Source organism: Plecotus auritus, assembly GCF_963455305.1.
Source record: "Plecotus auritus genome assembly, chromosome: 7".
Taxonomy (NCBI): domain Eukaryota; kingdom Metazoa; phylum Chordata; class Mammalia; order Chiroptera; family Vespertilionidae; genus Plecotus; species Plecotus auritus.
The window spans coordinates 59,964,726-59,988,701 of record NC_137774.1 but is presented as its reverse complement, the minus strand read 5'-3'; the positions used below and the strand labels follow the sequence as shown (position 1 = coordinate 59,988,701).

General features: G+C 41.7%; 1 protein-coding gene across 2 annotated transcripts in view; it reads left to right on the top strand.

The window, feature by feature from the left end:
• The window catches only part of DNAH3 (dynein axonemal heavy chain 3), a gene marked incomplete at its 5' end in the record, with an annotated part of 199,493 nt that overhangs the window by 121,171 nt on the left and 54,346 nt on the right, over window positions 1-23,976 (top strand). For both annotated transcript variants that reach the window (XM_080680101.1, XM_080680100.1), the window contains one exon: window positions 840-1,085. In XM_080680101.1, coding sequence (XP_080536227.1) covers window positions 840-1,085 — 246 coding nt within the window. The remainder of the gene's footprint in view (window positions 1-839; window positions 1,086-23,976) is intronic.

Below are 23,976 nucleotides of genomic sequence, written 5' to 3'. Positions count from 1 at the left end.
AATCCAAAGAGGACCACACCAAGACACATCATAATTAAAATGCCACCCAGCAGGAGCTATGGAGCAAAAGACAAAGAGAGAATATTAAAAGCAGCAAGAGAAAAACAGTTAATTACCTACAAGGGAGCACCCATACGATTGTCAGCTGATTTCTCAACAGAAACTATGCAGGCCAGGTGGGAGTGGCAAGAAGTATTCAAAGTGATGAATAGCAAGAACCTACAACCAAGATTATCCAGCAAAGCTATCATTCAGAATTGAAGGTCAGATAAAGAGCTTCACAGATAAGAAAAAGCTAAAGGAGTTCATCACCGCCAAACCAGGATTATATGAAATGCTGAAAGGTATTCTTTAAGAAGAGGAAGAAGAAGGAAAAGGTAAAGATAAAAATTATGAACAACAAATACATATCTATCAACAAGTGAATCTAAAAATCAAGTGAATAAAATATCTGATGAACAGAATAAACTGGTGAATATAATAGAATCAGGGGCATAGAAAGGGAGTGGACTGACAATTCTCTGGGGGAAAGGGGTATGGGGGGTGTGGGAAGAGACTGGACAAAAATCTTACACCTATGGATGAGGACAGTGGTGGGCGGGGGGTAAGGGCAGAGGGTGGGGTGGGAACTGGGTGGAGGGGAGTTATGGGGAACAAAAAAGAGGAACAATTGTAATAATCTGAACAATAAAGATTTATTTAAAAAAAAAGAAAGGATCTGGCACGTGATGGCCATTCAGCCGATATCCATCCTCTCTCCAGGCCCCTCGCTGACTAAGGCACCGGGTCACACAGTTCAGATCTGCTCCATTCTTCAGCTTCCCTCTCCTTGCTTTCAGATGAAATCAGGGAAATAAAGGAAGATGAAAGCGAAGGCTCGGAAGGCCTGACAAGCCAGCAGATCTTCCTCTGGCTGCAAGGCCTGTTCCTCTTCGCCCTGGTATGGGCCGTGGCTGGCACCATCAACATGGACAGCAGGAAGAAGTTTGATCTGTTTTTCCGCAACCTGATCATGGGCATGGATGACAGCAGCCCCAGGCCCAGAAGTGTCAAGCTCACCAAAAACAACAGCTTTCCAGAGAAAGGTAATTCAGTGTCTTTTCTGTGTGTTACTATCATTGTTTGGATCCTATGTTCCAACAATGTGTGGACTGGTCCTAAAGCCTTGACAAAAGCCAGGAAGATGTGCAGCCAGACTGGGGGGGCTCCTCCTTCAGAGCTGTGGCCCTGAGGCAGGGTCTCATGGGGAATTTTAAACACATCTTTAATGTAGAAAAAGTTGATGTTGTAACTAGACAAACAGTGGGTCCATGCTGCCTGTCACTACTTGAGCCAATGAAGCAGAGACAGGGTTGAATCATACATGAGCATTGATTCCAGTCCTGCCGGCAGCATGGGAGAGCAGCAGGTCAGCCACAGAAACCTGCCCTGCCCCCACCATAAGCCGGCTGCTTATGTAGTAAAAGCACAAAAGAAAGTAGGCAAAAGGGCAGCTTACAGATAGATCTGCAGGAGGACTAGGGGTCTTCAAAGGGCAGAGTGATGTGCAAGAACTGGGGTTACAGGGGAGATAGCCAAAGGGAGTGCCAGGTGGGCAGTTCACAGGTGAGCAGGCTGGAGGTCTGCAAAGGCCTGCGGGGGTGCCAAAGGGCTGGGACCTTCAAAGGCTGGCGACTGGTTTCTGCAGCAAACTTGCTCATCTTTCCATGATAACGGGCAGCTCCAAATGGGGAGGAAGGCTGCATCTCCAGGTGAGCTCCAGCCAGGGAAGACGTGCCTTCTTTAATCAGAACAAAGCAATCATGGTAGCAGAGCATGATTAATATTTCTCACAATACTAGCTGGTTCTCCAACTTCTACTGCTGCCCCCTTTCAATGTGACATTTTTTTCTTTGCAAAATTACCTGTAATGCCCTCAAATGGGCTCCAGGAAACCAAATGAGAAGTGTAGCCACTTTGTCTGTCTCCCCCTTCTAGTCCTGTTCTGTGTGTTCACTGGGTCAGATTGTGATTAAGGTATTAATATTCCTTTTCATTTTGTCATTGAATTCTACTGTGATATTGGAACATTTGCAACTTTGCTATATACATCACCTTCAAAACGATCACTTTAATGCTCTATTAATATTGTCTTATATGTGTGACACCGTTTACTAAAAGATTGAAATATGTTGTTTTTAAGTAGCTTTTACTATTTTTTTCTTACCACCCAACTAATATACATTACATAAAATTTAGAAAAGACAGAGAAGGAAATAGAAGAAAACAAAGATCAATGGTAATCCCACTATCTGGAAATAATCCCTTTTTAGTTTTTCTTCGTTTCCTATATTTCTATTACAAAAAGAGGATCATACATAAGTACTTCCAAACAGTGTTACTTCTTGTGATTATAAAAAAAAAAGTGTATGAAGGGCCAGTGGGCACTTCCTGCAGAGACGGTGGTGTTGTATGTAAGAGAGTTGGGCTACACGGATATGTCGCCAGCATCCTGCATGCCTCCTGTGCTGCCCGCCATCTCCCAGCGGAGATGCACGAGGCCCTAGGCCAGCCATTAGTTAGAGAGGAGTATGCATTCTTTTCCCCCTTTTTTGGGAGGGAGGGCAATTTTACTCTTCTGCCTTTTACCATAGTAAAAATACATATCCCAAAATTTACCATTTCACCATTTTTCAATGTACACAGTCAGTGGTATTAAATACATTGACATTGTGGTCCAACCACCACCATCATCTACAGAACATTTCTCACTTCCCAGACTGAACACCACATCCTCAAATGTTAGCTCCCCCTCCCTCCTTTCCCAGCCCCGGCCACATCCACTTACCTTCCTGTCTCTACACGTTGACCTACTCCAGGAACCTCATAGAAAGAGAATCATATAGTATTTGTCCTTCTTTGACTAGTTTATTTTCTTAGCATAATGTCTCCCAAGTTTATCCATGCTGTAGCATGTGTCAGAACTTCCTTCCTTTTTAAGGCTGAGTAATGTTCCATTGTTTATTGCATAGACAACATTTTTTTGTCCATTTATCCGCTGATGGACACTTGGGTTGCTTCCCCTTTTGGCTACCGTGAGTAATGCTATTATGAACATGGGTGTGCAAATATCTGTTTGAGTCTTGTGCTTTCTGTTCTTTTGGAAATATGCCCAAAAGTTGAGTTCCTGGATCATATGGTCATTTATGTTTAATTTTCTTGAGGAACTGCCATTATGTCTTCCATACTGGTTGCACCATTTTATTTTATTTTTTTTATTTCAATAAATCTTTATTGTTCAGATTATTACAATTGTTCCTCTTTTTTTGTCCCCCATAACTCCCCCCACCCAGTTCCCACCCCACCCTCTGCCCTTACCCCCCGCCCACCACTGTCCTCATCCATAGGTGTACGATTTTTGTCCAGTCTCTTCCCACACCCCCCATACCCCTTTCCCCCAGAGAATTGTCAGTCCACTCCCTTTCTATGCCCCTGATTCTATTATATTCACCAGTTTATTCTGTTCATCAGATATTTTATTCACTTGATTTTTAGATTCACTTGTTGATAGATATGTATTTGTTGTTCATAATTTTTATCTTTACCTTTTCCTTCTTCTTCCTCTTCTTAAAGAATACCTTTCAGCATTTCATATAATCCTGGTTTGGCGGTGATGAACTCCTTTAGCTTTTTCTTATCTGTGAAGCTCTTTATCTGATCTTCAATTCTGAATGATAGCTTTGCTGGGTAGAGTAATCTTGGTTGTACGTTCTTGCTATTCATCACTTTGAATATTTCTTGCCACTCCCATCTGGCCTGCATAGTTTTGAAGTATGGTAGCAACCATACTTGGGTAAAAATTGCTGTTTAATATTTTAACCTTGCTGTTTTGGGTTCTGTACTCATTTAAGAGTTATTTTGATTTTCTGAACTTATGTATGATTGAATACACCCTTGATGGAGGTTTGAATATCCCATTGATTGTGATCTCACTGGACATCGAAGCACATTCCTCTGGGACCCAGGACAGATGGTGATCCTAAATTGTCTCAGTAGCTACAGATAACTGAGTTTCGGTTGACTCAAAGGTCCCAGAATCTGAACAGCACAATTATTCTAAATTGTCCAGGTGGTCCCAGATAATGTGTTTCTGTTGATTCAGTGATTCGTAGATACTTTAGATAACTAAGTTGCTCTTCTGTAAAAATGCTTTTTCGCAAAACAGGTTCCTCATTCCAGACCCAACGATGTAATCAATACCTTTGTGATATTCTGCATATAAGCCAGAAGTGGCAAGCTGTTCGGGGCTGCGAGGTCTGGAGCGCTTTTGCTCCCTCGTATGCCGCCGGCTTTTAATAAATGACTCCATAATTCGACCTTTTTTTGAGGCGTCCATTGTAAGATGGGGGTTACACTACAACAGTTTCTATTGAGAAATCAGCTGACAATCATATGGGTACTCCCTTGTAGGTAACTAACTACTTTTCTCTTGCTGCTTTTAATATTCTCTCTTTGTCTTTTGCTCTTGGCATTTTAATTATGATGTGTCTTGGTGTGGTCCTCTTTGGATTCCTTTTGTTTGGGGTTCTGTGCGCTTCCTGGACTTATAAGTCTATTTCTTTCACCAGGAGGGAGAAGTTTTCGGTCATTATTTCTTCAAGTACGTTTTCAGTATCTTGCTCTCTCTCTTCTCCTGGCGACCCCATAATTCGGATGTTGGTACACTTGAAGTTGTCCCACTATCTTCATATTTTTGGATTTTTTTTTCTTTTTTCTTTTCTGGTTGGGTGATTTTTGCTTCTTTGTATTTCAAATCTTTGACTTGATTCTTGAGATCCTCTAGTCTGCTGTTGGATCTCTGTATATTATTTTTTGTTTCAGTCAATGTAGGCTTAATTTCTAGTTGGTCCTTTTTCATATCCTCGAGGGTCTCACTAAATTTATCAGCCTTTTCTAGAAAATTCTTGAAAAACCTTATAACCGTGGTTTTGAACTCTATATCCAGTCGTTTGCTTTCCTCCATTTCTTTCATTTATGATCTGTTTCTTTGTCTCTGCATTTTGGCTGCTTCCCTGAGTTGATAGAGTGGCTTTGTGTGGTAGGTGTCCTATAGGATCCAGTGGCTCAGCCTCCCCAGTTACCTGAGGTGGACACTCTTGGTGCACCCCTTTGTGGACTGTGTGCACAGTCTTGTTGTTGTTAAGCCTTGATTGTTGTTGGTATCACTGGGAGGAATTGATCTCCAGGCCAATTGGCTGTGAGGATCAGCTGTGTCTACGATGGGAGAACTTCTGTGCTGGAGACACCCTTATGAGGCAAGACTTGCTTCAGTGGGACTTTAGTGCTCACTGAGTCTGCCCCCCTGAGTGTTTTCCTTTATGGATCTGAGGAGTTGTAATCTGGATGGTCCTACTCTGACCCTGGGTACACTGGCTTTTGGATCTCCAAGGAGGTGCTAATTTAGCCTCTGCCTGAGGCCACCCAGCAGGAGCTATGGAGAGATCTGCAGATTCCTCTTCTTTGTTTTGTTTTGTTTTTTTGTTTTTTTAAGGTATTATATGTGTACATATCTTACCATTGCCCCCCCCCCACCCTACTCCCATACATGCCCTCACCCCTCAATGTTTTGCATCCATTGGTTACTCTTATATGCATGCATATAAGTCCTTCAGTTGATCTCTTATTTCCCCCACCTCTCCCTAACCTTACCGCTGTAATTTGACAGTCTGTTTGATGCATTACTGCCTCTGTATCTATCTTTTTGTTCATCAGGTTATAATGTTTTTCATTATCCCCAAATGAGTGAGATCATGTGGTATTTTTCTTTCATTGACTGGCTTATTTCACTTAGCATAATATTCTCTAATTCCATCCAGGTGCCTACAAATGGTAGTAATTCCTTCTTTTTTATGGCAGCATAGTATTCCATTGTGTAGATGTACCATAGTTTTCTGATCCAGTCATCTGCTGACGGGCACCTAGGCTGTTTCCAAATCTTAGCTATTGTAAATTGTGCTGCTATGAACATAGGGGTGCATATATCCTTTCTGATTGGTGTTTCTGGTTTCTTAGGATATATTCCTAGGAGTGGGATTACTGGGTCAAATGGGAGTTCCATTTTCAGTTTTTTGAGGAAACTCCATACTGTTCTCCACAGTGGCTGCACCAGTCTGCATTCCCACCAGCAGTGCACGAGGGTTCCTTTTTCTCCGCATCCTCGCCAACACTTGTCGTTTGTTGATTTGTTGATGATAGCCATTCTGACAGGTGTGAGATGGTATCGCATTGTTGTTTTGATTTGCATCTCTCGGATAATTAGTGACTTTGAGCATGTTTTCATGTGTCTCTTGGCCTTCCTTCTGTCTTCTTTCGAAAAGATTCTATTTAGGTCCGTTGCCCATTTTTTATTGGATCATTTATCTTCCTTTTATTAAGTTGTATAAGCTACCTGTAGATGTTGGAAATTAAACCTTTATCAGTGATAACATTTGCAAATATGTTCACCCATACAGTGGGGTTTCTTGTTGTTTTGTTGATGGTTTCTTTTGCTGTGCAAAAGCTTTTTATTTTGATGTAGTCCCATTTGTTTATTTTCTCTTTGGCTTCCATTGCCCTAGGGGCAGTATCAGTGAAAAAGTTCTTTTGGCATATGTCTGAGATTTTGCTGCCTGTGGATTCCTCTAGTATTTTTATGGTTTCCCGTCTTATATTTAAGTCCTGTATCCATTTTGAGTTTATTTTTGTGTATGGTGTAAGTTGGTGATCTAGTTTCATTTTTTTGCATGTATCTGTCCAATTTTCCCAACACCATTTATTGAAGAGACTGTCTTGACTCCATTGTATGCTCATGCCTCCTTTGTCAAATATTAATTGCGCATATTGGTTTGGGTCGATATCTGGATTCTCTATTCTATTCCATTGATCTATATGTCTGTTCTTGTGCCAGTACCAGGCTGTTTTGAGGACAGTGGCTTTGTAATACAGCTTGAAATCTGGTATTGAGGTCCCTCCTACTTTATTCTTCTTTCTCAGGATTGTTGTGGCTATTCAGGGTCTTTTTTTATTCCAGATGAATTTTTGGAGAGTTCTTTCTAGGTCTGTGAAATATGCTGTTGGTATTTTAATGGGGAGAGCATTGAATCTATAGATTGCTTTGGGTAGTATGGACATTTTGATGATGTTGATTCTACCAATCCATGTACATGGTATGTTCTTCCATCTGTTTACATCTTCCTCTATCTCTTTTTTCCGTGTCCTGTAGTTTTCCGCATATAGGTCTTTTACCTCCTTGGTTAGGTTTATTCCTAAGTATCTTAATTTTTTTGGAGCGATGGAAAATGGGATTGCTTTTTTAGTCTCTCTTTCTGTAAGTTCACTGTTGGTGTATAGAAATGCCATAGATTTCTTGGTGTTAATTTTGTATCCTGCTACATTGCCGAATTCATTTATTAAGTCTGTTAGTTTTTTTATGGAGTCTTTCGGGTTTTTTATGTACAATATCATGTCATCTGCAAATAAGGACAGCTTTACTTCTTCTTTTCCAATTTGGATGCCTTTTATTTCTTCTTCTTGTCTAATTGCAATAGCTAATACTTCCAGTACTATGTCAAACAGGAGTGGTGAGAGTGGGCATCCTTGTCTTGTTCCTGTTCTTAGGGGAAATGGTTTTAGTTTTTGCCCATTGAGTATGATGTTAGCTGTGGGTTTATCATATATAGCTTTTATTATGTTGAGGTATGATCCTTCTATTCCCATCTTGTTGAGAGTTTTTATCAAGAAAGAATGTTGGATTTTGTCAAATGCTTTTTCTGCATCAATTGATATGACTATGTGATTTTTATCTTTCAAATTGTTTATGTGATGTATCAGATTTATTGATTTGCGGATATTGTACCATCCTTGCATTCCTGGGATAAACCCTACTTGGTCATGGTGTATGATCTTTCTGATGTACTGCTGGATCCGATTTGCTAGAATTTTGTTCAGGATTTTGGCATCTACATTCATGAGGGATATTGGCCTGTAATTCTCCTTCATTGTGTTGTCTTTATCTGGTTTTTGGTATTAGGGTGATGCTGGCTTCATAGAAGGAGCTTGGAAGTGTTCCTTCCTCTTGAATTTTTTGGAATAGTCTGAGGAGGATAGGTTTTAGTTCTTCCTTGAATGTTTGGTAAAACTCTCCTGTGAAGCCGTCTGGCCCCGGGCTTTTGTTTGCCGGAAGCTCTTTGATGACTGCTTCAATTTCTTCCATAGTTACTGGCATATTGAGCTGTTTAGATTCTTCTTGATTGAGTTTTGGAAGGTTATATTTTTCTAGAAATATGTCCATTTCCTCCAGGTTGTCCAGTTTGTTGGAATAGAGTTGTTCCTAGTATTTTTTATCAATCCTTTGTATTTCGGCGGGATCTGTTGTTATTTCACCTCTTTCATTTCTGATTTTGTTTATTTGGGTCCTCTCTCTTTGCTTCTTGGTGAGCCTGGCTAGAGGTTCATCAATCTTGTTTATCCTTTCAAAGAACCAGCTCTTGGTTTTGTTGATCTTTTGTATTGTTTCTTTGGTCTCTATGTCGTTTATCTCCTCTCTGATCTTTATTGTTTCCTTCCTTCTGCTTACACTGGGCTTTTCTTATTGCTCTTTTTCTAACTCTTTGAGTTGTTGGGTTAGGTAATTTATTACCATTGTTTCTTGTTTTTTGCAGTAGGCTTGTAGAGCTATGAACTTCCCTCTCAAGACTGCTTTCGCTGTGTCCCATAGATTTTGGATTGTAGTGTTTTCATTGTCATTTATTGCCATGATGTTTTTTATTTCTTCTTTGATCTCTCTGGTAACCCAGTCATGGTTTAATAGCATGCTGTTTAGCCTCCATATGTTTGATTTCTTTGGGTTGTTTTTATTGTAGTTGATTTCCAGTTTTATGCCACTGTGGTCTGAGAAGATGCTTGGTATGATTTCTATCTTCTTGAATTTGAAGATACTTTGCCTATGTCCCAACATATGGTCTATCTTTGAAAATGACCCATGTGCACTTGAGAAGAATGTATATTCTGTGGCTTTGGGGTGAAATGTTCTGAAGATGTCAATTAATTCCATCTGGTCTAATGAGTCATTTAGGATTGATGTTTCTTTGCTGATTTTTTGTTTAGAGGATTTGTCCAATTGTGATAGTGGGGTATTAATCTCCAGGTACTTGTTGCTGGCATTTGCTGGGATAAGTGATTGTTCTATTGGAGTTTTATCCCCAATATATATAGTCTGTTTCCTTTTCTCTCTTAGTCTCTTCCTTGTCTCTCTTACTTTTTTTTTTCTTCTTTTTTTCCCTTTTCCCAATTTCATTTTGACACTCCTTTTTTTCAAACTACAACACCAACTAATATTGAGTGAGGCAAGGGAAAACAGAAGCACTAAACAAACAAAAAAATAAACAAAAGAAGAATAAGCAAAACAATCTCACAAAAAAGCATAAAAATTCGATATAATCTACATTCAAGCGAACAACAACAAAAGGACAGAGAGAAAAACAATTTTTTGGATAGTTAAGATAGCAAAGAGAGTAGTGTGTATGGACTTGGAGCAGGGGATTGGAGATTAGATATATAAGTAGGGTGAAATTTTAACGGGGGGTAAACAGAAAGAATAGGGAAAATCTAAAGCAGGAAAGGGGTAAGATAAACAGGACACCGAAAAGGGAAAAGTGAGGAAGAGAGTGATGGCATAAAGGTAGAGTTGAGATAGAGTAAAATGATGCTAAAGGAAAGATAAAAATAGAATGTAGAACATTAATCCCAAAACAAAATGAAGAGAAAATAAAATGACACTTAAAAAAAAAAAAAGATAAAATAGCAGTAGTAATAATACGGATTGAAAATAAAAATGTAATAATTAAAAAGGTAAAATCAAGTGAGGAAAAAAGAAAAAAATTAGTTTCTTGAGTAAAAGATGTAAAAAAAATAAAAATAAAAAAATAAAAAATAAAAATAAAATGTGGAGTAGTGAAGGTCATTCACTTCCTCTGTTGTTCTGTTTGGCATGCCTGTTTCTCAGTCCGGACAGTATTGCTGTTCCCTGCGTTCCACTGCTCTTCAGTGATGTAAGCCAGTCCTGATTTTAAGCAGGCGGTGTGTCTTAATTCATCTTCCTTTATTTTTGATTACACAAGAGTCAATTTGTGATTCAGCCCCTGGGTGGCAGTGTTTCTGGATTGACTTCCAGGTTTATCTATGGCCTCTCTAGGGAGTGTTAGAGCCTTCTTTCCCTGTGGCACTCACTACCGGTTTGTGGGAGTGGGCTGCCTCAGAGCTGGCTCTCCGATGGTCACTCCCCGCTGCAATCCCCAGGTTCCAGAAAAACAACTTTCCCCTTCAGTCTCCCAGGGTGTCCCCAACTGGGTGATCCTATGTATTGGGCTTAGTAATCAGAAGCAAGAATTTCAAGAGGAAAAAGCCCAAGTGTGCACACTCCGTGGCTGCGTGTAAGTCTAGCACACCCCTGAAATTCTTAGGGTGTCCCTGCACGTCAGATCAAAATGGGTTGCTTTTTAGAGAGCCCTTCTGTTAGCAGCTCTGAGGACCCCCTTCCACATTCACAGATCATGCCAGCCCCAACAGCCACGGATTTTTCTAGGCACAGACTTCCCTGGTCCTCCAGCTCCCGCAAAATGCGCGTTCCTCTCTCGCGCTGGGACCAGAGACCTCACCTTATCCTAGGCGAAATCTGACCTTTCTGTGGTGGAGTGTAGAGCTCCTCTGAACCCGTGTGTTTGCGCCAATTGGGGAGCGTTGTTCTGGGGCTCGCAGCTGTTCCGTGGGTGCCGCAGTTGTGGATTCTCAGGCTTCCTATAAGCTCCACTTTCCGGTTCCAGATGGCGCAGACTCCGAGTCCCAGCCCGCAGCTCCGGGAGGGGACCCAGCTGCAGTGGGGGCTGCCAGGTCAGGGGAACCCCGTCTAGCAGTCTCCCACCTTCTTCTGGAGTTCAGCTATCCCCCAACGTGCCAACAAACACTCCTAGTGCGACCCTCTGCCGTTCGTTCTTTCTGCTCCGGGACAAGGCTCGGAACACGTCTGTCTATTCCACCACCATTTTTTTCCCTGATTCCTTTGTTTTGGTTTTGGAGGTGCCCAGATGAGGCCTAGCTGTGAAGCAATGCAAGCTGCTGCGGGACCTTGGGCCTTCTTTTGGATGTTCTGGGTCTCTGACTCAGCTGCAGTTTGTTAGGTAAGTTTAGATTTCAAAGGACCAGGCCATTCATATGCAAAAGCCTCTGTGTACAGCTTGGATGGGGCGGAGTCTCAGGGCGGAGCAAACAGCAATGGCTTCCCGTCAGCCCTGCCCTAAGAGGCCTCCGGTCTCAGTGTCCCTTGGTAATCTCTGCAAGCACCTCTGAGAGAAAGCCGCCATCGAGTTCCACCCACTGCCAGACAGTCCAGTTTCTCCCCGTATGAGTCTGGGTCCCCAGAGTCTCGCCCAGAACTGGAGTTCAGAGCAGTCTAGAGCTTTTGTCTTCCTCCTACTTGAAAAAGCCAGCCGTGTACTCAGTTGCCCGCCCTCTCTGCGCGCGCGCCTCCGTATGTCTGCCTTTACTTCCTTAGCTCCTCTGAGTCTCAGTGTGCTTTTCTCTTCCCTTCTAGTTGTAGAATATCTACTCAGCCAGCCTTCCTGTGATTCTGGATGATGTCCGTTTTGTCTTTTAGTTGTAGTTTTGAAATTGTTGTGTGAGGCAGCAGTTCAAGTATTTACCTATGCAGCCATCTTGATTTCTCCTGGTTGCACCATTTTATATCCCCACCAGCAATGCACACGCATTCCGATGACTCCACACCCTCATGTTCTATTGTTTTGTTTTGTTTATAGTGGCCATCCTGATGGGTGTGAAGTTCATTTTTAATTTCTTAAGAAAAAACACACGAATAGATCATATATAATAAAAAAGATATAACTCCTGGCAACTACTGGTCATGTCACTATCTCTGTTGCATTTCCTTTTTCAGGGGGTGATCTGTTTGGAATCCTACAGTATTCAGGCTTTTCAGATTGGCCCTGATCCTTAGTAAGTTTCCTTCATGTCTTTGTGCCTTCATAGCTCCTTTCTTTTTATCACTGAACAATGTCCCATTGTGTGGATATTTACCAATATACCTGTTGAAGGACATTTTTGCTTATTCCAATTTTTGGAAAGTAGGAGTAAAGCAGCTACAAACACTTGTGTAAAGGTTTAGTGTAGATCTAAATTTTCAGTTCATTTGGTAAATGCCCTGGAACACAGCAGTGGGTCGTATGGTGAACTGTGTGTAGCATTCTAAGAAATTGCCAAACTGTCTCCATAGTGGCTGCACCATTTTATGTTCCCACCAGTAGTGAACGAGACGTCCTGTTGCTCTACATCTCTGTCAGCATTTGGTGTTGGCAGTATTTTGAATTGTAGCCATTCTAATAGGTGTGTTTTCATTTACAATTCTCTGATGGCGTATGATGTTGAGCATCTTTTCATATACTTATTTGCCATCTGTATAACTTCTTTGGTGAGATTTTCTTCAGATCCTTTACCCATTTTTTAATTGGGGTTGTTTGTTTTCTTATTATTGAGTTTTAAGAGTTTTTTATATATTTTGGTTATAAGTCCTTTATCAGATATATATTCTACAGTATTTTCTCCCAGACTATGGCTTGTCTTTCCATTCTTTTAACAATGTCTTTTGCAGAGAAGATGTTTTTAACTTTAATAAAGTTTAACTTACCAGTTTTTTTTTCTTTCACAAACTATGTTTTTTGTGCTGTATTTAAAAAGTCACCATCAAATCCAATGTCACCTAGATTTTTTCCTATGCTATCTTTTAAAACTTTTAGTTTTGTGTTTACATTTAAATTCACCCTCCATTTTTATTTTATTTTTGTGACATGTATAAGATTTATGTCTACATTTTTCCCGTAATGTCTATGCATTCATTTGTTGAAAAGACTACTCTTCTCTGTTGAATTGCCTTTGCTCCTTTTTCAAATATCACTTCACTATATTTGTGGGCTTATTTCTGATCCCTCTTCTAGTCTTTTTGATTGATCTATTTGCCTATTCTGTTATCAAACAAGACTTGATTACTCAGCTTCATACTAAGTCTTGAAGTTGGGTAATGTCAGTCCTCCAACTTTGTTTTTCTTCGATATTGTGTTGGCTATTCTGGTTATTTTACCATTCCATATAAACTTAGAAACAATTTGTTGATCTCCACAAAATAACTTGCTGTAATTTTTATTGGGGTTGTGTTGAAGCTATAGATCAAGTTGGAAAGAACAGACATCTTTAACAATTTTAAGTCTTCCCAAAAATAAACATGGATTATATCTCCATTTATTTAGATATTCTTTGATTTCCTTCATTGACATTTTAGTTTTTCTCAAGTTACTCTTGTAAAAAATATAATAAATATATTTTCATTGTATTTATGCCTAAGTATTTCATTATTTTGCTGTAAATGTAAATGGAGTTGTGTTTTTATTTCAAATTCCAATTTTTATTTCTGGTATATAGGAAAGCAATTGAATTTTGTATATTAAGCTTGTGTCCTACCACCTTTCTGTAATAAGTATAAGTTCTAGGAGTTTTTTGTTGATTTTTTAAAAATTGTTTAATAGAAAATCATATCACAGTTTTATTTCTTTCTTCCCAATTTTTAATTTTATTTTCTTGTCTTATTCCTGTAGCTAGGACTTCCTGTATGATATTGAATAGGAGTGGTAAGAGGAGCATCCTTATCTTGCTCCCAATCTTAGGAGGAAAGCATCTGGTTCCTGACCCTAAGTATGATGTAAAGTGTGTGGTTAATATTCTTTATCAAGTCAAGGAAGCTCCCCTCTATTCCTTGTTTGGTGTGAGTTTTTATCATGAATGGGTGTTGGATTTTTGTCAAATGTTTTCATGTGATTTTTCTTCTTTAGCCTGTTGATGTGATGAATTACATTAATTGATTTTCTTTTTTTAATGTATTGGGGGGGGGAGGGAAGGAGAGGGGGGAGGGAGAGAGAGAAAGAGAGAAACATCAATTTGTTGTCTCACTTATTTATGCTTTCATTGGTTGCTTCTTGTATGTGCCCTGACTGGGGAATCAAGCCCGCAACCTTGGTTTATCAGGACAACCTTGGTTTAACCAACTGAGCTGCCTGGCCAGGGCCACAGTCATTGATTTTCAAATGTTGAACCAGCCTTACATACTTGAAATAAATCCCAAGTATTATATACCACTTAACTGTGGTATATAATTTTTTTATATATTGTTGGCTTTGGATTGCTAATATTTTGTTGAGGATTTTTGCATCTGTGTTGATGAGTGATCATTGGTCTTTGGTTTTCCTTTTTTGTAATGTATTTGTCTGTTTTGGTATCAGGGTAATGCTGGCCTCATAGAAGAGGTAGGAAATACTCCCTCTGCTTCTATCTTCTGGTAGAGAATTGGTATCACTTTTTCCTTAAGTGTTTGGTAGAATTCACCAGTGAACCAATCTGGGCCTGGTGCTTTCTCTTTTGACATGTCATTAATTGTTAATTCAATTTCTTTAAGAGATATAGCCCTATTCAAAAAATCTATTTCTCCTTATATGAGGTTTTCTTTTGTCCGTCTCTATTTTTAAAAAATATTTATTGTTGAAAGTATTATATATGTCCCCTTTTTCCCTCATTGACCTCTTCTCACCCCGCCCCCATCCCCCACCCCCCACTCCCAGCCATCACTACCCTATTGTCTGTCCTATTTGACTTTTGATAGATAGTCTTTCAAGAAACTGGTCTATTTCATCTAGGTTATCAAATTTGTGGTCTTAGAGTTGGTCATGATATTCCTTTATTGTCCTTTTAACATCCAAGGAATCAGTAGCGATGACCCCGCTTTCATTTCTGATGCTAGTCATTTGTGTCTTCTCTCTTTCTTGGTTAGCAGGGCTAGAGATTTGTCAATTTTATTAATATCTCAAAGGAATTGCTGTTTAATTTTTCTCTATTAATTTTTTGTTTTTAATTTCATTAATCTCTGCTCTAATTTTTATTATTTTTCTTCTGCTTGCTTTGGATTTAATTCTTCTTTTTCTAGTTTAATTGCATTGTAGTCTGAGAGTACACACTGTATGATTTCTATTCTATTCTTAAATGTTTAAGGTGAGTTTTATGGTCTAGCTTGGTGAATGTTCCATATAAGCTTGGGAAGAATATATCCTGCTGCTGTTGATAAAGTCATGTAAAATATCAGTTGGATCCAGTTGAATGGTCATGCTCCTGCTCAGTTTAACCATATCCTCACTCTGTTCTGCCTGCTATCTGCCAGTTACTGACAGAGGCGCCTTGAAGCCTTTAGCTGTAACAGCTCCCGCCAGCCTCTCAGCAACTCTCTATAGATTTGCCTTTTCTGGACATTGTATACACATGGAGTCATATGCTATGTGGGCTCTTGTGCCTGGCTTTGAGTGTGCTTTCTTATAACCACCTTCAAAAGCTTCACATGCCTTCCTAGCCTTCCCACCAGGGCCCAGGGTAAAATTCTCGGGGGGAGAGCTTCCAGGCGCCTTCACTGACCTCAGGGACATTGGGACATTGCTGGGCTCTGCGTGATCTAGGAGCCATGCGGTGAACAGGCCTCTCACATCCATGCTGGAGGGCCTGCAGGGGAGCATGTGTCCAGGGAAGCCAGCAGGCCTCCAAGGGTGCTGGGTTCGCATCATCTGATATGAATCCTGGCTTGTCAACCCAGGAGCTTGTTTGTTCAGAGACTGCTTTATGTTGCCCTGTATTGTGTACCCTCCGAAAGCTCACTCACTGCTCTGTGGGAAATTTACCTCCTCTCCCACGTGAAGGAGAGGAAAATGGAGCTGCTGGGCAGTCCAGGGTGATAGAAGCCCCTGTCTTCCTCTATTTCTACTGTTCCCCCTTCCTGGCCTGGCACCTGGATCAGAGTGTGAGTTACACTCACAGTGCAGAGTGAACAGGAATCACTCTGATGAGAACCAGGCACCTAGAGTTCAATGTTATCAAGGGCTTTCTGTGTGCCCAGAGCCATGCTCAGTGTTTGACACAGCTATCTATGCACCCGCCGCAGTGATTTTCTAAGCGTGACATAAAATCAGGCCCATTTTACAGATGCTCAAACGGTATCCTTGGCCAAGGTTTATAGCTGGTAAATCCACTTTTACTCGGTTGAATCTCAAGCCACAAAACTAATAACATCAGTAAGGGAGAGGGGATAAATGCTTTTCTGAATCATGCTTGTAGTCTTATTTTTTTTATTGTAAAAACAAGTCAGTTCTGCTAAATAAAAATAACCAAAAATATCTCTTTGTTCATACCTCCCTATCACAAGTATTTCAGATTTCAAAAAAATTTTTTCTGTCTTTTTCATCTGCTTTCATCTCTTCACATAGTTGCCATAATGGTATATATTCCATTTTTTATTCATCTATTTTTATCTGTCATTTTTTCTGAGAGCATTTTTCTGGTATTAGTTTTTGTAACTATCATTCTAATTGACTGCAAAATATTTCATTCATCTTATATGAAACTAGAGGCCCGGTGAACGAAATTCGTGCACAGGGGGGCGTGGGGAGAGGGGTGTCCCTCAGCCCAGCCAGCACCCTCTCCAATCTGAGACCTCTCGAGGGATGTCCCACTGCATCAGGCCTAAACGGGCAGTCGGACATCCCTCTCACAATCCAGGACTGCTGGTTCCCAACCGCTCGCCTACCTGCCTGCCTGATTGCCCCTAACCGCTTCTGCCTGCCAGCCTGACCACCCCCTAACCACTCCCCTGCCAGCCTGATTGATGCTTAACTGCTCCCCTGCCAGCCCGATTGCCCCTAACTGTCCTCTCCTGCTGGCCTAGTCGCCCCCATCTACCCTCCCCTGCTGGCCCAATTGCCCCTAACTGCCCTCCCTTGCCACCTGGTCATCCCCAACTGCCCTCCCCTGCAGGCCTTGTCCCCCCCAACTGCCCTCCCCTGTAGGCCTGGTCCCCTGCAACTGCCCTCCCCTGCTGGCCTGGGTTCCCCACAACTGCCCTCTCCTGCAGGCCTGATCACCCCCAACTGCCCTCCTCTGCCAGCCCAGTCACCCCTAACTGCCCTTCCCTGCAGGCCTGATCACCCCCAACTGCCCTCCCCTGCCAACCATCTTGTGGCAGCCATTGTGTCCACATGGGGGTGGCCATCTTGTGTGTTGGAGTGATGGTCAGTTTGCATATTGCCTCTTTATTATATAGGATTATTATATAAGATCATTGTGACTGAGCTCCTGATGTGAGACGTAAATTATTTCTAAATTTTTTCTATCACAGATGGTTCGTGCATAGAGATTATTTTCATTGTGAATTATTTGTTTTGTGTTTTTGTTGTTGTTGTTAATCCTCACCCAAGGATATTTTTCATGGATTTTTAGAGAGAGTGGAATGAAGGGGAAGAGACAGAGAGAGAGAAATATGGATGTGAGAGAGACACATTGATTGGTTGCCTCTGGCCAGGGCTGGGGATAGAGCCTGCAACCAAGGTGTGTGCCCTTGACTGGAATAGAGCCTGGACCCTTCAGTTCATGGGCCGATGCTTTATCACCTGAGCCAAACCATCTAGGGCTCATTGTGAATTATTTCTTATGATAAGTTCCTTGAAGTAGGATTTCTGACTTAGACTAGAGCCATTTTGTAGCTCTGTAAGCAGGGCCAGATGGCTTCCTAAAAGTGCTATATCATAATATACGCCGGACAACAGAAGCTCCCTCCTTTAATACCTAATGAATGAACAATAACAACAATTTTAAGCTTAAAAAGTCCCCAGCAATAACTAAAGAAAGCATTACAACCTGATTCTATAAACACTGGAAAGTGCTGGGCAGGGGGAGAAACAATAGAGCTGTCCCCACACAGAACCCACCACGCCACTGTCCTCCTAAGAGTGCTGCTGAGAGGAAAGGATGCGTTGACAAAATTGCAATTCTCGCTGGTGATCACCAGTGTGGGCCAAGTGCCCTCCAATGGAGACTGGGCAGCTATGAAAAATGTCTAAGAGAGACAGACCTCCAAGCCTGAGACCGCTGCATTGTGCAGAACCTTAGTAGATGTGGGAGAGATGCCAGGGTTTACACCTTCCAGAGCTCTGCACTAGGTCAGGGGTGTGCGCCGAGTCCTACAGGAGTGTGGGCACGTCGCTAGCTGGGAGGGGGGCGGTGCATTGGACTGACAGTTCAAGAAGGTTGGCCACATTTTAGAAAGCTAATACAGAGCCCAGGCTTCCCAGCAAGGGCAAATGCACATTTGTTTTTGCCTAAACCCTGCAACCTCGGGCTACAGAAAAGAAGGCCATGCACCAATTCTTTAGTTGTGGTCAGGAAAGTACTGGAGATAAACCAGCCCCAAGTAATGTTGGGAAAGATGTCAAGAAGTTCCTGATTATACCAGAGCAATGGTATAGCAACAATGCAAATGAGAAAGAGTAAGGGAGGGAGGGAGGGAGAGAGGGAGGGGGGGAGAGAGGGAGGGAGGAAGGGAGGAAGGGAGGGAAGGAGGGAGGGAGGGAGGGAAAAAAAGGAAGAGAATGAATAAGAATCTAAATGACAGTGTGATCCAAGAAACAGAAAATATATCTGCTGCAAGAACTTAGTGATACAACGAATTTAATTTCCTTAAAAGTTCATGGATGAATAGTGTGTTACTTGCAAAAGGATAGATATAGAGAGATTAATGGAATAGAATTGAGGGTCCAGAAATAAGCCTCTTACATTTATGGTAACTTGACTTTCAGCAAGATACTAGGATAATTAAATGGGAAAAGAGTAATCTTTTCAGCAAATGGTGTTGAGACAACTGGATATTTACATGTAAAATAATGAATTGGACCTGTACTTCACACCATAGTAAAAAATGAACTCAAAATGGATTAAAAAACTAAATTCACAAGTTAAAATTATAAAATCCTTATAAGAAAACATAGGTGGCCCTAACCGGTTTGGTTCAGTGGATAGAGCGTCGGCCTGCGGAGTGAAAGGTCCCGGGTTCGATTCCGGTCAAGGGCATGTACCTTGGTTGCAGGCACATCCCCAGTAGGAGGTGTGCAGGAGGCAGCTGATCCATGTTTCTCTCTCATCGATGTTTCTAACTCTCTCTCCCTCTCCCTTCCTCTCTGTAAAAAATCAATAAAATATATATTAAAAAAAAAAAAAAAAGAAAACATAGGTGCAGGTCTCCAGGACCTTGGACTAAGTGATAGTGTCTTAGGACACCAAAGCACAAGCAACAAAAGGGAAAAATAGGGAAACTGGGTTTTATCCAAATTAAATGTTTTGTGTCCCAAAGGACAGAATAAAAAAAGTGAAAAGACAACCACAGATACTCCATCCCCTAGGGCAGTGGTCGGCAATTTATAAATCATACATCTCATTAGGGACTTGTATTTATAATACATATAGAAGTACTACAACTCAATCATAAAAGGACAAATCAGCCCATTAAAAATGGGCAAAGTAAAGACATTTTTTCAAAGAAGATAAAGAGCTAATAAGCACCTGACAAGATGCTCCCCACAATTAGCCACCAGGGAATTGCAAATGTGAACACAGTGAGACACCATTTCACCACTGGGTGAGAATAATAAAAAGATGGAAAGCAACGTGTTGGCACAGCCAGGAAGATGGGAGCCTCCCACGCCCTGGTGGAAAGGGAGCGGTCAGCAGCTTTGGGAAGCAGCATTTGCCGATTCCTCAGAAGTTAAAATACAGTCTCCATATTGTTGTGGGAGAATTGAACTTCACAGCCAGTGGGAGAGGGGTTCTCGGGCACGGCTGAAATGAGCATTTTCAAAGGCCCCACGGGAGGAGGTGGTAAAAGACTTTACTTGTTTGGAGTTACATTCCTCAGGTTCCAGTCCTTAACCCAGTCCTGGAAAAGGGCAGCGGTGGGGTCAGCAGAGCCAGAAGCAGGGCCAGTGCAGAGTCTCCATTCCAGGTTGCAGCCGGCCCAGCTTAGCATCAGGCCCAGCTCAGCGTCAGGCAGATTCGCAGGGCGAATGCAGGGGAATGTGCCCTGCACAGCAGGAGTCCTGAGAGTGCATAGGGCCCAGAGCCCAGAGGGCACTCCTTGGGCCAGGAGTCTAAACATTCCGGTTTCATGCCCTGGCAGTGGCCACGCCCATTCTGGCCACTGACTGTTCTGAGGTGTGACTGACAGTAGGCACCTTCCCACTGGGCATGCGTCTATTGTCCAGTCCCTGCTCCAGCAACTGCGGAACCAGACCTGGAAGTGATCCCTGCAGCCTCCTGGGAACCCGTGTGGATGGTGGCCTGTGTTAGCTGCCTCCCCTGCGTGCCTTCCTGTCAGTCATAACCAGGTTATTAACAGTGTCGCTGTGACTGGCAAAACCACTCCATATACCCACACAAAAAGTTGCACAAATGTTCATAGAAGGATTATTAATAACTAGAGGCCCGGTGCATGAAATTCATACACGGGGTTGGGTGGGGTCCCTCAGCCCGGCCTGCACCCTCTCCAATCCGGGACCCCTCGGGGATGTCCGACTGCCGATTTAGGCCCCATCCCCTAGGGCAGTGGTCGGCAAACTGAGGCTCTTTGGCCCCTTGAATGTGGCTCTTCCACAAAATACATGGCCTGGGCGAGTCTATTTTGAAGAAGTGGCGTTAGAAGAAGTTTAAGTTTAAAAAATTTGGTTCTCAAAAGAAATTTCAATTGTTGTACTGTTGATATTTGGCTCTGTTGACTAATGAGTTTGCCGACCACTGCCCTAGGAGGATGGGGCCTAAACTGGCAGTCGGATATCCCTCTCACAATCTGGGACCGCTGGCTCCTAACCACTTGCCTGCCTACTGGCTTGATCGCTACCTAATGGCTCCCCTAGTGGCCTCATGGCCCCCAACTGCCCTCCCCAGCTGGCCTCATGGCCCCCAACTGCACTCCCCTGCTGGCCTGATCACCCCTAACTGCCTCTGCTTTGGCCCCCACCACCGTGGCTTTGTCCAGAAGGAAGTCAGATGGTAGGAAGATGTCCAGTCTCCCAGTCTAATTAGCATATTACCCTTTTATTAGAATAGATGGCCAAAAAGTGGACACAATCCACTGATGAGTGAATAAGTAAAATATAATGCACCCATACAATGAGATAGTACTCAACAATAAAAAGTGAAGTAACAATACTTGCTACAACATGGATGAACCTCCAAAAAATTATGATAAATGAAAGAAGCCAGTCACAAAAGGACACATATTGTATGATTTCATTTATATGAAATGTCCATAACAGGCAATTCTATAGAAACAGAAAGATTAGTGGTTGCCCAGCAGCGAGGCTGGGAGGGAGCTTTCAGAGGTGACAGATAAGAGGTATGGGGCTTCTTTTTGGTCATGAAATGTCCTAAAATTGGTTATGGTGATGACTGCATAGCTCTGTGACTATTAGTATATTCACAATTACATATATTTTAGTAAACCATTTAATTGTATACTTGAAATGGGTGAATTATATGGCATGTGAATTGTATCTCAATAAAGATATCTTTTTATTTATTTTTTTATTTTTTAAAACATATTTTTATTGATTTCAGAGAGGAAGGGAGAGGGAGAGAGAGAGAGACAGAAACATCAGTGATAAGAGAGAATAATTGATCGGCTGCCTCCTGCATGCCCCACACTGGGGATTGAGCCTGCAGCCCTGGCATGTGCCCCAACTGGGAATTGAACTGTGACCTCCTGGTTCATAGGTCGATGCTCAACCCCTGAGCCATGTCGACCAGGCAAAGCTATCTTTTTAAATTACAGTTTACATTCCATTTTATTTTGAATTAGTTTCAGGTGTACAGTATAGTAGTCAGACAATCCTACACTTCACAACATGCTTCCTTGGTATTTCCAGTCCCCACCTGGCACTATGCATAGTTAATGCCATTTTACTGACTTTGTTCCCTATGCTGTACTTTACAGCTCTGTGACTATTTTTTAACTATCAACTTGAACTTCTTTTTTTAAAATATATATATATATTTTTATTGATTTCTGAGAGGAAGGAAGAGGGAGAGAGTGATAGAAACATCAATGATGAGAGGGAGCCACCAATCAGCTGCCTCCTGCATGCCCCCAATGGGGATCAATCCCTCAACCTGGCCATGTGCCCTGACTGGAATCAAACCATGACCTCCTGGTTCATGGGTCAATGCTCAACCACTGAGCCACGCCAGTCCGGCCCAATTTGTACTTCTTAATTCCTTCACATTTTTCATCAATCCCTCCAAACCACATCCTCTCTGGCAACTATGAGGCTGTTCTCTGCATCTATGAGTCTGTTTCAATTTTATTCCTTTATTTCATTCCTTAGATTTCACATATAAGGGGAGTCATATGGTATTTGTCTTTCTCTGTCTGACTTAACTTCACTTAGCATAGAAACCACTAGTTCATTTTGCTGTCACAAATAAGATTTTATTATTTTTCATGGCTGAGTAATATTCCATTATTTCTGTGCACCACTACCTTTTGATCCATTTGTCTTTCTAAGGGTACTTGAGTTGCTTCCATACCTTGTTTATTGTAAATAGCACTGCAATGAACATTAGTAGAACATATATTCTTTCAAATTAGGGTTTGGGGTTTCTTCAGACATATACCCAAAAGTGGAATCACTGGGTCATAAGACAGCTCCATTTTTTAATTTTTTTATCTTTATTGTTGAAAGTATTACAGATGTCCCTTTTTTCCCCCTTGACCCCTTACAGCCTGCACCTGCCCCCCACCCATTTTTAACTTTTTGAGGACCCTCCATACTGTTTTCCATAGTGGCTGCACCAGTCTGCATTCTCACCAGCACTGCATGAGGATTCTCTTTTCTCAACATCCTTGCCAATACTTGTTGTTTGTTTATTGATGATAGCCGTTCTGATCAGTGTGAGGGGGTATCTCATTGTGGTTTTAATTTGCATCTCTCTGATGATTAATGATGTTGAGCATCTTTTCATATGTCTATCGGCCACCTATATGTCCTCTTTAAAGAAGTGTCTATTCAAATCCTCTGCCCATTTTTTAATTGGACTGTTTGTATTTTTGGTATTGAATTGACTGAGTTCCTTATAAATTTTCAATATTAACCCTGTATCACTGGAAAATATATTCTCCTATTCAGTAGGTTGTCTTTTTGTTTTTGTTGATAATTTTCTTAGCTGTGCAAAAACATTTTAGTTTGATATAGTCCTGTTGGTTTATTTTTTCTTTTACTTCCCTTACCTGAGGAGACATATCAGAAAAAAATATTGCGAAGAGAAATGTCAGAGATTTTACTGCCTATTTCTTCTAGGACTTTTATGATTTAGAGCAGGGGTGGGCAAACTTTTTGACTCGAGGGCCACAATGGGTTCTTAAACTGGACCGGAGGGCCAGAACAAAAGCATGGATGGAGTGTTTGTGTGAACTAATATAAATTCAAAGTAAAGGAGCGGAGGGGAGAGCAAGAGAACCGGATAGAACAGCCGGATCCGGCCCGCGGGCCGTAGTTTGCCCAAGGCTGATTTAGAGTCTTACATTTAAGGCTTTAATTCATTTTTAATTTATTCTTAAATATGGTGTAAGAAGCTGGTCTATTTTCTTGTGTTTTTTTTTTGTGTGGGGCTTATTGCATGTATCTGTTCATTTTTCCCAACACCATTTATTGAATAGACTGTCTTCACTCCATTGTATGTTCTTGCCTCAATTAATCATATAGGCATAGGTTTATTCTGGGCTCTCTATTCTGTTCCATTGATCTATATGTCTGTTTTATGTCCATAGAATGCTGTTTTTTAAAAATATACACCGAGTGGCCAGATTATTATGATCTCTGAATGCATAATAATCTGTCCACTCGGGATATGTGTGTGTGTGTGTGTGTGTGTGTGTGTATTAGAGACCCGGTGCATGAATTCATGCATGGGTGGGGTCCAGCCAGCCTGGCCAGGGGGAGGGGACATGGGTGGTTGGCGGCCTGCCTGCTGGTCGAACTCCTGGTCAAG